At 46.0% G+C, this 15,552-nt stretch overlaps 1 protein-coding gene across 1 annotated transcript in view; it reads right to left on the bottom strand.

The window, feature by feature from the left end:
• LOC311110698 (disks large homolog 5-like) overlaps positions 1-15,552 on the bottom strand; it is a 79,697-nt gene that overhangs the window by 18,091 nt on the left and 46,054 nt on the right. The window contains exons 19-30 of the mRNA XM_084153240.1: positions 15,367-15,520; positions 14,746-14,882; positions 14,522-14,611; positions 13,613-13,781; positions 11,893-12,055; positions 9,523-9,656; positions 9,072-9,236; positions 8,759-8,945; positions 7,883-8,031; positions 4,001-4,171; positions 3,620-3,813; positions 1,851-1,994 (exon numbers count right to left, since the gene is read on the bottom strand). Coding sequence (XP_084009366.1) covers positions 1,851-1,994; positions 3,620-3,813; positions 4,001-4,171; positions 7,883-8,031; positions 8,759-8,945; positions 9,072-9,236; positions 9,523-9,656; positions 11,893-12,055; positions 13,613-13,781; positions 14,522-14,611; positions 14,746-14,882; positions 15,367-15,520 — 1,857 coding nt within the window. The remainder of the gene's footprint in view (positions 1-1,850; positions 1,995-3,619; positions 3,814-4,000; positions 4,172-7,882; positions 8,032-8,758; positions 8,946-9,071; positions 9,237-9,522; positions 9,657-11,892; positions 12,056-13,612; positions 13,782-14,521; positions 14,612-14,745; positions 14,883-15,366; positions 15,521-15,552) is intronic.

Below are 15,552 nucleotides of genomic sequence, written 5' to 3'. Positions count from 1 at the left end.
AAACGTTTTGCTACAATGTGCCCTAATCATAATGAATACGACACAGTAGTATAACCAAATAAATAGACATTACAAGAAGGGCTATACTCAATGATTGTATTTCTATAAGTCCAACCCCATTCCGTTTGATAAATGACAAGTAATCATCAATAGTCAATAATATACTCTTATGTACCCTTTGCTTTTGGAATGCATGCAGGACAATGTCTGTGTCCGAAATGGAACCCCATCCACAGAGCACATAAGGCTGTGGTCAAAAGTAGTGCACTACAGTGCATTTGGAAAGTATTCAGAGCGTTCCCTTTTTCCATATTGTGTTACGTTACAGCCTTACTCTAAAATGGATTAAAATATTTTTTCCCCCTCAATCTACACACAATACCCCATAATGACAAAGCGAAAACAGGTTTTTCAATTATTTTGCAAAACATAAAAAAGAAATACCTTATTTTCATAAATATTCAGACCCTTTGCTATGAGACTCGAAATTGAGCTCAGGTGCATCCTGTTTCCATTGATCATCCTTGAGCTGTTTCTACAACTTGGAGTCCACCTGTGGTAAATTCAATTGATTGGACATGATTTGGAAAGGCACACACCTGTCTATATTAGGTCCCACAGTTGACAGTGCATGTCAGAGCAAAAACCAAGCCATGAGGTCAAAGGAATTGTCCGTAGAGCTCCGAGACAGGATTGTGTCTAGGCACAGATCTGGAGAAGGGTACCAAAAACATTCAGCAGCATTGAAGGTCCCCAAGAACACAGTGGCCTCCATCATTCTTAAATGGAAGAAGTTTGGAACCACCAAGACTCTTCCTAGAGCTGGCCGCCCAGCCAAACTGAGCAATCTGGGGAGAAGGGTCTTGGTCAGGGAGGTGACCAAGAGCCCGATGGTCACCATCCCTACGGTGAAGCATGGGGGTGGAAGCATCATGCTGTGGGGATGTTTTGCAGCGGCAGGAACAGGGAGAATTGTCAGGATCAAGGGAAAGATGAACAGAGCAAAGTACAGAGAGATCCTTGATGAAAACCTGCTCCAGAGCGCTCAGGACCTCAGACTTGGGCGAAGGTTCACCTTCCAACAGGACAACGACCCTAAGCACACAGCCAAGAGAATGCAGGAGTGGCTTCGGGACAAGTCTCTGAATGTCCTTGAGTGGCCCAGCCCGGACTTGAACCCGATTGAACATCTCTGGAGAGACTTGAAAATAGCTGTGCAGCGACGCTCCCCATCCAACCTGACAGAGCTGGAGAGGATCTGCAGAGAAAAATGGGAGAAACTCCCCAAATACAGGTATGCCAAGCTTGTAGCGTCATACCCAAGAAGACTCGAGGCTGTAATCGCTGCCAAAGGTGCTTCAACAAAGTACTGAGTAAAGGGTCTGAATACTTATGTAAATGTGATATTTCAAAAAAAATTTCATAAAAAAAAAAAAGTATTTGTTTTGTCATTGTGGGGTATTATTGTGTGTCGATTGGTGAGCAAAAAAAAAATGTTTTACATCCATTTTAGAATAAGGCTGTAACGTAACAAAATGTGGAAAAAGTCAAGGTGTCTGAATACTTTCCGAATGCACTGTAGGGAATTGGGTGCCATTTGGGACGCAATCTCTATGACTTAAAAGTCTGTTCTGAGTGAATTGCTCTCAGTGTAGCTAGCGACATAGGTACTAGTGCTGTTTTACTCAACCAGTTTGGGGTATTATTAGTATTATAAAGTGGTAGGATATGGTGTACTCTACTCAACAGGTTTGGGGTATTATTAATAATATATATAGTGCTGTTCTCTACTCAACCAGTTTGGGGTATTATTAGTATTATATTGGGGTACTATGTTGCACTTAACTCACCCAGGACACATCTGCAGAACTTCCTGGGGGACTCTTTGACCAGCATGTCCTTGACGGGGTCTGAGAGTGGGCCGAGGATCAGGACCGGCCTAGGAGAAACACACTCTACCTTCTGGACCCGCTGGTACGCCAGGCTCACAGAGTCTGAGAGGGAGACACACACACAATACATACAGTACCAGTCAATGTTTGGACACACTCATCCCAGGGTTTTTCTTTATTTTTTACTATTTTCTACATTGTACAATAATAGTGAAGACATCAAAACTATGGAATCATGTAGTAACCAAAAAAGTGTTAAACAAATCTAAATATATTTTATATTTGAGATTCTTCAAATAGCCACCCTTTGCCTTGATGACAGCTTTGCACACTCATGGCAATCGCTCAACCAGCTTCATGAGGTAGTCACCTGGAATGCATTTCAATTAAACAGGTGTGGCTTCTTAAAAGTGAATTTGTGGAATTTATTTCCTTCTTAATGCGTTTGAGCCAATTAGTTGTGTTGTGACAAGGTAGGGGGGTATACAGAAGATAGCCCTATTTGGTAAAAGACCAAGTCCATATTATGGCAAGAACAGCTCAAATAAGCAAAGAGAAACGACAGTCCATCATTACTTTAAGACATGAAGGTCAGTCAGTACGGAAAATGTCAAGAACTTTGAAAGTTTCCTCAAGTGCAGTCGCAAAAACCATCAAGCGCTATGATGAAACTGGCTCTTATGAGGACCGCCACAGGAAAGGAAGACCCAGAGTTACCTCTGCTGCAGAGGATAAGTTCATTAGAGTTACCAGCCTCAGAAATTGCAGCCCAAATAAATGCTTCACAGAGTTCAAGTAACAGACACATCTCAGCATAAAATGGTCGAATTGCTGCAAAGAAACCACTACTAAAGGACACCAATAAGAAGAAGAGACTTGTTTGGGCCAAGAAACACGAGCAATGGACATTAGACCGGTGGAAATCTGTCCTTTGGTCTGATGAGTCCAAATATGAGATTTTTGGTTCGAACCGCAATGCCTTTGTGAGACGTAGAGTAGGTGAACGGATGATCTCTGCTTGTGTGGTTCCCACCGTGAAGCATGGAGGAGGAGGTGTGATGGTGCTTTGCTGGTGACACTGTCAGTGATTTATTTAGAATTTAAGGCACACTTAACCAGCATTCTGCAGCGATACGCCATCCCATCTGGTTTGGGCTTAGTGGGACTATCACTTGTTTTTGACCCAAGACACCTCCAGGCTGTGTAAGGGCTATTTGACCAAGAACGAGAGTGATGGAATGCTGCATCAGATGACCTGGCCTCCACAATCACCCGACCTCAACCAAATTGAGATGGTTTGGGATGAGTTGGACCACAGAGTGAAGGAAAAGCAGCCAACAAGTGCTCAGCATATGTGGGAACTCCTTCAAGACTGTTGGAAAAGCATTCCAGGTGAACTGGTTGAGAGAATGCCAAGAGTGTGCAAAGCTGTCATCAAGGCAAAGGGTGGCTACTTTGAAGAATCTAAAATATATTTTGATTTGTTTAACACATAATTCCATGTGTGTTATTTCATAGTTTTGATGTCTTCACTATTATTCTACAATGTAGAAAATAGTAAAAATAAAGAAAAACCCTTGAATGAGTAGGTGTGTCCAAACTTTTGACTGGTACTGTACATGGTTACACACACACACAACCAAATCAGTCAGTGGGGTAGCGTTACACACTACAGCCCTAATCCATTGTGTGTGTGTGTGTGTGTGTATGTGTGTGTGTGTCCTCACCCTCTAGGAATGGTATGGAGTCTGTGCTAATGGCGTCCTGAGCCACCAGTTCCTTGCCGTCTTTGGAGCCGCTGCGTTTGTGTTTGTGTTTCCTCCTGAAGAAGGATCTCCTGGCAGCGGCAGACAGGCTCTTACCGTCCTTGTCGTCCTTCAGCTCCGTCATACTGTGTCTACGGTAAAACTCCTGGTCCATCCTGCACAGACACAGGCACACAGAGACATACAATATAATTACACAAGTCTCATGACACACGCAAGTATCCCAAATGATGGGGAGGGACTAACTGGTCGCAGCTAATGACTTAATTATGCGTGTGTGTGTTTGTGTCTGCGTATGAGTGTGTGAATGTCTGATTGTGTGTGTGTGTGTGTGTGTCTTACATGTATTTGCTGGGGATCTGTCCTCTCTGTATCCGCTGTGCGTTCTCATCCAGCTGCCAGACCATCCAGCTGCCGAAGCTGCCCTTTGGTAGAGTATCATCCACATAGAGGATGTCATCCTTCTGAAAACTCAGGTCCAGCTCTGCCTCCGATGTCCGCTCATAAAGTGCTCTGGAGAGATGGAGGGAGACGGAAGGAGGGGGAGGGAGAAAGCGAGAGGATGGGTGGAATGGAGAGCGGGTTAGTGTGTGTGTTCACTGTGACTGTGCTCCTATGTGAGTGCGCAAGTGTCCCTGTTCCCCTTTAAAGTCTAGCCCAGTAAGGTTGGAGCCCCATAGCTCGTTTTCTCAGCGTTGGGGCTGTGTGTGTGTGTGTGTGTGTGTGTGTGTGTGTGTGTGTGCGCGCGTGTAGGCCGTGTCAGGGTTGGGGCTGACATCATGACCCGATCTGTGTGACTAGTGACTGCGGCAGGCAGCTGCTGCCATGCAGAGACTCAGCCTGCGTCCCAAATGTCACTCTATTCCTTATATAGTGCACTACTTGTCAATGGGCCCTGGTTCAAAATAGTGCACTATATAGGGAATAGGGTGCCATTTGGGACACAGTGTCAGCTTTTTACAGACTTCTAACAACAAACAGCAGCACTGACCGACACACACTCCCCTACAGCCAGTATTCTACGGGCTGTCCCGGTTCTGCCTAGTGCCCACACACACAGCCCCAACCCTGACAAGGCACACACTCTCTACAGGGGAATTTAGCCAGGCGCCAATGGAGAGGGTAATTCTCCTCTGTTTTTCTGTCTGTAGGTATACCAACCCTGCTGTGTGAGACAAACAGACAGACAGGACTGTATCTCTATAGTAAGATACTAATTGTAACAATGTTCAGAACAGAGCAATCCGCTGCTTTCTTGGTGTGCACAAACTGACTCCAAACCTGGCCATCTATGGAGATATGGGTTGGGAACCATGTGTGGTTCGGCAAAAAGGTGACATGTTACGTCTATGGAACAGACAGATACATTTGCCAGAACACAGAATCACCAAAAAAAAAAAGTGTTTGACTGGGACCTTACTCATAACTATCCATGGGCTAGAGAATTGTTATAATTTTTTGTGAAACTAATTTGCAGTATATTCAGGAACAAATGACCAGGTGGTATTAACCAAATCAATGACAAGCCTTTTCTGATCCACAAAGAAAAATGGGCAGTTGATGTTGTTTGGTTTAAACCTAAACTTAGAACGTACACTCATCAAAGAGAACTACACCCCTGAACCATATGTCCGTCTGAAACTAACAAAAAGCTAAAAAGTCAGTTTGTGCACAACTCAGTTCCAACACCTTCCCTCTGGCTATAGTTAACAGAGCGCCTGAAGAGGACAGAATTTGCCTACTGTGTGATCTTGGGGAAATCAAAAACAAACTCCATTTAGTGTTTTATTACCCTCTGTATGACGATCTGAGACATGTTGGTGATTACTCTGAGGTATTCTGGTTACAGGCTGAGCAGAGGCTTGAATTTTGTTTCAGACAGGGCGTGAGATTGCTCAGTTTGTTCACAATGCCTGGAGGAGAAGGAGAAATGTACTTTTTGTGTAGTGGGGCTAGATGGTAGCTGGTTGTGTAGTGAGGCTAGATGGTAGCTGGCTGTGTAGTGGGGCTAGATCAGGGTTCTTCAATTCCGGTCCTGGAGGGCCGAAACACTTCTGTTTTTTATTTCTACCTGGTAGTTAATTGCACTCACCTGGTGTCCCAGGTCTGAATTAGCCCCTGATTAGAAGGAGAGGATGAAAAACAGAGGTGTTTCGGCCCTCCAGGACCGGAATTGAAGAACCCTGAGCTAGATGGTAGCTGGCTGTGTAGTGGGGCTAGATGGTAGCTGGTTGTGTAGTGGGGCTAGATGGTAGCTGGTTGTGTAGTGGGGCTAGATGGTAGCTGGTTGTGTAGTGGGGCTAGATGGTAGCTGGCTGTGTAGTGGGGCTAGATGGTAGCTGGCTGTGTAGTGGGGCTAGATGGTAGCTGGTTGTGTAGTGGGGCTAGATGGTAGCTGGCTGTGTAGTGGGGCTAGATGGTAGCTGGTTGTGTAGTGAGGCTAGATGGTAGCTGGTTGTGTAGTGGGGCTAGATGGTAGCTGGTTGTGTAGTGGGGCTAGATGGTAGCTGGCTGTGTAGTGGGGCTAGATGGTAGCTGGTTGTGTAGTGGGGCTAGATGGTAGCTGGTTGTGTAGTGGGGCTAGATGGTAGCTGGCTGTGTAGTGGGGCTAGATGGTAGCTGGTTGTGTAGTGGGGCTAGATGGTAGCTGGTTGTGTAGTGGGGCTAGATGGTAGCTGGCTGTGTAGTGGGGCTAGATGGTAGCTGGTTGTGTAGTGGGGCTAGATGGTAGCTGGTTGTGTAGTGGGGCTAGATGGTAGCTGGCTGTGTAGTGGGGCTAGATGGTAGCTGGCTGTGTAGTGGGGCTAGATCAGGGTTCTTCAATTCCGGTCCTGGAGGGCCGAAACACTTCTGTTTTTTATTTCTACCTGGTAGTTAATTGCACTCACCTGGTGTCCCAGGTCTGAATTAGCCCCTGATTAGAAGGAGAGGATGAAAAACAGAGGTGTTTCGGCCCTCCAGGACCGGAATTGAAGAACCCTGAGCTAGATGGTAGCTGGCTGTGTAGTGGGGCTAGATGGTAGCTGGTTGTGTAGTGGGGCTAGATGGTAGCTGGTTGTGTAGTGAGGCTAGATGGTAGCTGGTTGTGTAGTGGGGCTAGATGGTAGCTGGTTGTGTAGTGGGGCTAGATGGTAGCTGGTTGTGTAGTGGGGCTAGATGGTAGCTGGTTGTGTAGTGGGGCTAGATGGTAGCTGGTTGTGTAGTGGGGCTAGATGGTAGCTGGCTGTGTAGTGAGGCTAGATGGTAGCTGGTTGTGTAGTGGGGCTAGATGGTAGCTGGTTGTGTAGTGGGGCTAGATGGTAGCTGGTTGTGTAGTGGGGCTAGATGGTAGCTGGCTGTGTAGTGGGGCTAGATGGTAGCTGGTTGTGTAGTGGGGCTAGATGGTAGCTGGTTGTGTAGTGGGGCTAGATGGTAGCTGGCTGTGTAGTGGGGCTAGATGGTAGCTGGCTGTGTAATGGGGCTAGATGGTAGCTGGTTGTGTAGTGGGGCTAGATGGTAGCTGGTTGTGTAGTGGGGCTAGATGGTAGCTGGCTGTGTAGTGGGGCTAGATGGTAGCTGGTTGTGTAGTGGGGCTAGATGGTAGCTGGTTGTGTAGTGGGGCTAGATGGTAGCTGGTTGTGTAGTGGGGCTAGATGGTAGCTGGCTGTGTAGTGGGGCTAGATGGTAGCTGGTTGTGTAGTGGGGCTAGATGGTAGCTGGTTGTGTAGTGGGGCTAGATGGTAGCTGGCTGTGTAGTGCCACTAGATGGTAGCTGGCTGTTAATTGAAATGCATTCCAGGTGACTACTTCATGAAGCTGGTTGAGAGTGTGCAAAGCTGTCATCAAGGCAAAGGGTGGCAACTTTGAAGAATCTCAATTATAAAACATTTTTATTTGTTTAACACTTTTTTGGTTACTACATGATTCCATATGTGTTATTTCATAGTTTTGATGTCTTCACTATTATTCTACAATGTAGAAAATAGTAGAAATAAAGAAAACCCTTGAATGAGTAGATGTCCAAACTTTTGACTGGTACTGTATATACACAGACAGAGAGACAGACAGATATATAAATAGACAGATAGACGCAGACAGACAGATAGTATCTCTATAGTGAAACAGATTAAGGATGATCCTCCTGGATGTGGGACATAATTGCTTTAGATTAAGAGATAGTTCCTCTCCATGGGCTTCACTGGTGCATCATGAAACAGGCATTTTGGAGACAGGCTGCGTGTGTACCTGATATAGAAGCCGTCCCCCGGTGTGTCTTTGACCATGTTGAAGTCGTCCGGTCGTTGTTGAACTCTGAGAGTGACCGTCTCAGCCGGCTTTAGCATCTCTACATACACCTCCTCCACCGTCTTGTTCTTCATATTCACTGACCCATACTGAGAGAGAGAACTGGAATTTACAATCCCCTTTATTGGGTCAACATCATCCATTACACAAACAAATGGGGAAAAAACATTCAAACATCAAAAATTAGAAGTGAGAGGAGAGAGAGAAGAGGGAGAGATGGAACAAGAGTGTGAGAGATAGAGCGAGAAAAAGAAGAGAAAGAGTGAGAGAGATGAGTGACAGATTTTGGCAGTGTCTAGACCAATCAATACATTCATTTCAAAGCTCTGGGCTGGTCCAGAGATGAAACACCGACTCCTTCAGCCTGTGTGGTGTTTTGGTTGCATGTCTGTCTATTGAATAGTGAGGAGGAGGAGAGGACAGAAGCCCCTTGACTGTTTGAAGTGTCTGTCTATTGATTAGGAGGAGGATGAGAGAGGAGGAGACCGGACAGGGAGATGAAAGGGAACAGTTCTACTGTGAGTTCTGTTCTGATGACAAAGCTCAAGGCCTGCTTGGAGGACAGAGTGGGAGCATGACAGGAATGGGATAGTACGAGTTAGCTGCCTGTGTCTCTCTGTATAGAGAGATTGGCCGTGTAGGTACACTGAGAGAAAGAGAGGAGCGGGGAAATCGATGAAGGAACAAAGACAGGCAGGGAAAACGGTAATGGGCTTTGGCAGGGATGCTGCACGGTGAAAAATGTTCACTCAAAAAAGTTGTTATAGACCTTGTGTGTGGTGTGTCCACCTACATGCTGGTTTATGTATAACCTACCTCCAGTATGAGGTCTCCAGGCTGCAGCCCCTCTGGTCCCCTAGCAGGGCTGTCCTCCTCCAGACTCTCTACATAGACCCCCCGGAGGTTCCCTCCACACAGCCCCAGCCCCAGCTCTGTCCCCTGGGCCCTGCGCACCGTCACCACCCGCGGCTCACACACCTTACAACTGCCCTCTGACGACACCCTGGAGGGGGGAGGGAAGAACAAGAATACTTTACAAAACGTTAATGTATCTTCTGCTGTACCCCCTGCAATATACACAAAACCACATTAGGTTGGAGAGGCTGGAGCAGTCAGAGGTGTGTGTTACCTGCTGAAGCTGTGAGGACTAGTTGTAGGGGTGGTCTGTTTGGAGGAGGGGGTGAGGGTTCCTTCGTCCTGTTCACTCAGAGTGTCTATAGTAGAGTGGTTGTCTGGGGTGGTGGCTCCACTGCCCTGGGGCGTCGACTGGCTGCTCACCGGCTCCAGACGAGAACTACAGACGCAGAGAGCGAGAGAAAGAGAGAGCGAGAGAAAGAGAAATAGAAAGAGAGGGAGAGAAAGAGAGAGAGAGAGAGAGAGAGAGAAACCTTAGACAAATGAACATCTATCCATCTATTTAAATCTAGCAAATGAGGCCTGTATATTTCGCCAAATGATGACTATGTCATGGCCCAAGGTAGATTTTACACCCCTTTTGAAGTATGAAAGAGTGACATTCTATCTTTGATTACCCTTATATTTCTGTAAATTGACCACAGGGAAGAAATGTCATTGTTTACCTGGATCGTGAGGGGTTTCCCAGCTGGTACATGTGGGGGTTGTATTGAGCCATAATGGTGATTGTGTCACACTGCTGACCAATGATCAGCCTGGCCTGCTGCTCCGTGGCATTACGCAGGTTAATACCATTATACTGGAGGAAGGGAAGGAGAGGAAGAGGAGAGGGGGAGAGAGGGGAGGAGAGAATGAGGAGAGGGGGAGAGAGGAAGAGGAGAGGGGGAGAGGGGAGGAGAGGAAGAGGAGAGGGGGAGAGGGGAGGAGAGGAAGAGGAGAGGGAGAGAGAAAGAGGAGAGGGGAGAGAGGGGAGGAGAGAAAGATGAGAGGGAGAGAGAGGAGCAGAGAAAGAGGAGAGGGGGAGAGGGGAGGAGAGAAAGAGGAGAGAGAGGGGAGGAGAGGGAGAGAGGGGAGGAGAGGGAGAGGAGAGAAAGAGGAGAGAGAGGGGAGGAGAGGGAGAGAGAGGGGAGGAGAGGGGGAGAGGGGAGGAGAGGGAGGGGAGGAGAGAAAGTCAAGATGTTATTGAAAAATCCTCACTGAAAATAAACAGCACTTCAATTCTACAGATCATATTCATGCATGAATGTGTGTCTAAATCATTCTGGATAAGAGCGTCTGCTACACTACCAATCAAAAGTTAAGACACATCTACTCATTCAAGGGTTTTAGTTTATTTTTACTATTTTCTACATTGTAGAATAATAGTGAAGACATCAAAACTATGAAATAACACATATGGAATCATGTAGTAACCAAAAAAGTGTTAAACAAATCTAAATATATTTTATATTTGAGATTCTTCAAATAGCCACCCTTTGCCTTGATGACAGCTTTGCACACTCATGGCAATCGCTCAACCAGCTTCATGAGGTAGTCACCTGGAATGCATTTCAATTAACAGGTGTGCCTTTCAAAAGTTAATTTGTGGAATTTCTTTCCTTCTTAATGCGTTTGAGCCAATCAGTTGTGTTGTGACAAGGTAGGGTTGGTATACAGAAGATAGCCCTATTTGGTAAAAGACCAAGTCCATATTATGGCAAGAACAGCTCAAATAAGCAAAGAGAAATGACAGTCCATCATTACCTTAAGACATAAAGGTCAGTCAATCCGGAAAATGTCAAGAACTTTGAAAGTTTCTTCAAGTGCAGTCGCAAAAACCATCAAGTGCTATGATGAAACTGGCTCTCATGAGGACCGCCACAGGAAAGGAAGACCCAGAGTTACCTCTGCTGCAGAGGATAAGTTCATTAGAGTTACCAGCCTCAGAAATCGGCAATTAACTGCACCTCAGATTGCAGCCCAAATAAATGCTTCACAGAGTTCAAGTAACAGACACATCTCAACATCAACTGTTCAGAGGAGACTGTGTGAATCAGGCCTTCATGGTCTAATTGCTGCAAAGAAACCCCTACTAAAGGACACCAATAAGAAGAAGAGACTTGTTTGGGCCAAGAAACACAAGCAATGGACATTAGACCAGTGGAAATCTGTCCTTTGGTCTGATGAGTCCAAATTTGAGATTTTTGGTTCCAACCACCGTGTCTTTGTGAGACGCAGAGTAGGTGAACGGATGATCTCTGCATGTGTGGTTCCCACCGTGAAGCATGGAGGAGGAGGTGAGATGGTGCATTGCTGGTTAACATTTCGGTGATTTATTTAGAATTCAAAGCACACTTAACCAGCATGGCTACAACAGCATTCTGCAGCGATAGTGGGACTATCATTTGTTTATCAACAGGACAATGACCCAAAACACACCTCCAGGCTGTGTAAGGGCTATTTGACCAAGAAGGAGAGTGATGGAGTGCTGCATCAGATGACCTGGCCTCCACAATCACCCGACCTCAACCCAATTGAGATGGTATGGGATGAGTTGGACCACAGAGTGAAGGAAAAGCAGCCAACAAGTGCTCAGCATATGTGGGAACTCCTTCAAGACTGTTGGAAAAGCATTCCTCATTAAGCTTGTTGAGAGAATGCCAAGAGTGTGCAAAGCTGTCATCAAGGCAAAGGGTGGCTCCTTTGAAGAATCTCAAATATAAAATAGATTTTTGATTTCTTTAACACACTTTTCTGGTTACTACATGATTCCATATTTGTTATTTCATAGTTGTGATGTCTTCACTATTATTCTACAATGTAGAAAATAGTAAAAATAAAGAAAAACCCTGTAGGTGTCCAAACTTTTGACTGGTACTGTAAATGTCTATAATGTTAAATGTAATGTTTTATTCCATTAACAGGGAATTAGCACATGTAGTCTAGATGTGCAAGTGACTGTGCTGGTTGCAGTCTACATCACAGAATCACATTGACAATTTCCTCCTGAGATTTGATCCTTAACCCTGTCAGGAAGCAATGAAACAGGAAGTTACCTCGAGGAGCTGGTCGCCGTACTCCAGGCCGGCCTGGTGGGCGATGCTGCCTCCCGTCACCTTGGAGACGAAGATGCCACCGTTCTCGCCGCCGACGATAGAGATGCCCAGAGGCTCCGCCCCTTTGTGAACAATCACGTTCCGAGGTTCCTCCAGGTACGGCCTGATGAGAGGGAGGGAGGGAAGGAAGGAGGGAGGAGAATAAACGACAAACATCAGGGCTGCATGTCAATTCCCCGATAAGGGTCTGGCCAAAAGTTCTGCACTACATAGGGACTACGGTGCTATGAAATGCACATGTTGATTTTCACAACACAGAGACATATTTCATATATGGAGGCATATTACATATCACAGGAAGGACCAACAGACAGAAATAAAAAGGGACAGACAGTGTGCTAAAAGATGAAGACAAGCTAAAGATCCAGAGGTTGTGAGGTGGACTCAGAGGTAGCTTCACACTCAGCAAAGTGACTAGGATTGGACCCAAACATACACAGAATGCCTTGCCATCTGCAAAAGGACGCGGTAGTTCAGTAGCATGCAGCTTCAGTGAGAAAGACTTTACACATGAAACAAGTGGCCACGTCATTTCAACAAGTCCAATCATACAAACACAATTGAGACACAGCGCACATCAATCTATCAAATCCGGTTCAAGAGGAAGAGTTGAGCAGGTTTTCTGGATCTTTTCAGTGAGACGCAAGCTAATGTAAACCTAGCATGCACAGACCTATTTGACTCGAAAGTGGGATTCAGGCCTAACTGCTGTTCAGGGGTGAGAAATACCACAACACATGCTTTATACATTCCAGGTGCCTACACTAGATCTCGATGGGCTCTCTACTAGCCCCTAGTCACTAGGCAAGTGCCTCAGGGTGGGGAGTAGGGGTTGTTTCTGGAGGGGCTAGGGACTATATCTATATTTCAGTATTTCTATCTAACACTCAAGCATGTTAACAGTAAGACCATCTGTGTCTGAGGTGGATCCAACGAACCTGAGGCTCCTGAGAGAGGAGAACCTCGGCCTAGCAGCCAGAGGGATCCTCAGAAAAGACCTGTTATGGTACAGAGACCTGGAGACATTCACACACACGGCAGATAGAAGAAAGGAAACGAGGGAGGAGATGGAGGAGAAGAAAACAGACAGGGCAGACAGCAAAAGGAAACAGTGAGGTGGTGAAAAATAGGAACTATGCAGAGGTCAAACAGGTCTGCTGTGAGAAGAATAAATAACAGAAAAATACAAGGAAACTAGCCTGGTTCCTTCTGTGTGTGCTTTAGCAAATCCTTCTGACTAACATTGTCATTCCACTGGCATAGTCAGGGGAGTTGGCTAAAGCACAAACAGATCTGGGACCAGGCTACAAGGAGAAACGACAGCAACACACAACTGACCTTTATACTGCATTTACAAAAAGCATTATAACTGATCTATAATCAATGCATCACACACTTCCTATTTGTATTATTCTAGAGCAGTGTTTCCCAAACCTCTCCCCAATTACCCTTAGCCTATTCCAGTACTTGCACACCTGATTCAACTAACAAAGGGCTTGGTGATTATTTGACAAATTGAATCGTGTGTGCTAGTACTGAATTCAAGTAAATAAATATAACTGCTGGGGGCGGAGAGGTACTCCAGACACTGTTTTACACCTTCCAGCCCTAACTCTTTTCAAACTCCTTTTCCCCCCTTGTCTCCTCTTCTCCTTCCTACCGGTCTTTCCTGCGCTCTCCTATTGGCACAGGGCTGACGGAGATTCTAGGCAGGGTGGAGATAGAGCTCTGTGATTGGCTGCTGGCGAACGAGGAAGTCTCCAGGTTGAGAGGTGAGTGGGGTGGAGTGATGAGGCTGGGGCTGCTGCACTCTGAATGGGACAGGGAGCCTGAAGGCGAGGGGCCGGGGAGAGGGAGGGAGAAGAGAGGGGAAGAGACTTAAAATGAGATGTGAGATGAGATAAGAATGTACTTTATTAATCCCGAAAGGAAAATGTGTTTGTCATTCTTACAACCATAGCAAAAACAATTCAAATACTCACAACAGTTAAAACATGGTAGTAGAGCGAGAGGGAGAGAGTGGGAAAGGGAGAGAATTGGTCCACAGTTACAGCGTCATTTCTCAGAGAGGTAATCAGGTTGTAAATACCCTGACACAAGCATGTTCACCATCAGCTTTAACTGCCAGGGACATCCAATCTATATGATTAAGCAAGTGTTTCCCTGTGTTTAGTGTTATGACTGTTTGGGTCCCACCTCTTTCAGCAGTAAATGACAGCGCAGCACCTGTAAATGAGCTGCTAACAGGGCTGCCACATTCTCCTCCGAGAATACATGAGGGTGGTCAGCTGTTTGATTTGGAATAAGTTCTTTGGTTGAGTGGAAAATCGGTGTTTTAAAGGCCCCTTGGGACCAGCGTCAGAAAATATTGGTAGAGAGGTACAGTATTCAAGGAATAGGAATCTTAAAAAGTTAATACATTCATTCATCCATCCAGCCATTTGTTAATTCATTCATTTTCCCAACCCCCCACCCACCCACCTGTTTGTTAACTCATTTGTTTGTTCAATTATCCATCCATCCGTAAATTCATCCGTTCATTCATTCATTGCTCTATCCATGTATGTACCTCTGTCAGAGCCCAGCATGGATCGAGGGTAGCGGGGCGTGGAGGGGACCTTTATCCTCTCTGTCCGGTACTGGACCTTACTGGACCAACCTGATGGAATGGAAAAGTTCATCAGTGTGTGTGTGTGCGCGCAAACATGCATAATATGAGTATTTTGTGTGTGTGTGTGTGTGTGGTGTGCGTGGGTGTGTGGCGTGCGTGGGTGGCATGCGTGGGTGACTGACCAAGGCCCAGGCGAGCGCTGGAGGGTAGTGAGTTGGTACCATGGGAGGTGCTGCTGCTGCGTGACGAGGATGATGAGTAGTCTGCTGCTGGACACTTCTGGCTCAGGTCCAGGCTCAGACGCCCCTGGTGCTGTGGACTGACACACTCTCTCACTACATAATTCATGGGTCGCACTTAGCGTCATTCACGCCATTGTTATGAAATGTATCTTGAGGACTGGTGCACGACTGAACGTTCTACTCAATACATTCTCAAACAGGATGAAAAAGGAGGCAACTAATTAGTAGGAAAACCTTTTGTCATCACTGCAATGTCGTCAGATTGACTTTACATGTAGTACAACGTTAGCTAGCTAGCTAAGATTGAGGGGAGAGCACTGGATTTTACCTAGCTAACGTTAGCATTGCTTACTAATAGCAACATTGCCATCTGTCTAAAGTAAATTTGACGACATCATAATGATGGCCAAGTTGTTTCCAACGAATTATTTGCCTACTTTAGCAAATGGCATCATATTTTCAAGTCACTTTACTATTTAGACGAAACAATCATTAGCCCCCGTTAAGAATGACTGGGCACATCTTGGTTTTCGGGGCAGTTATTCTGTCTGGGGTAGTTACCTGGGGTGTTGGTTGTTGTGCTGGTGTTGACAGATCTGGGAGGAGACAGAGGGACAGTTGTTGGTGTGGACTCTGTGGCTGCGGACTGTGTAGACTGGGTTCCTCATCACAGCAGTCACCGCTGGACACGGGGCCAGGCCACGATGGGCCGAGTCTGACAGAACACAACACACACACTGGTTAGAG

This window comes from Coregonus lavaretus, assembly GCF_964263955.1.
Source record: "Coregonus lavaretus genome assembly, chromosome: 36".
Taxonomy (NCBI): domain Eukaryota; kingdom Metazoa; phylum Chordata; class Actinopteri; order Salmoniformes; family Salmonidae; genus Coregonus; species Coregonus lavaretus.
The sequence above is the reverse complement of the archived record's forward strand: the minus strand, read 5'-3'. Positions and strand labels throughout refer to the sequence as shown.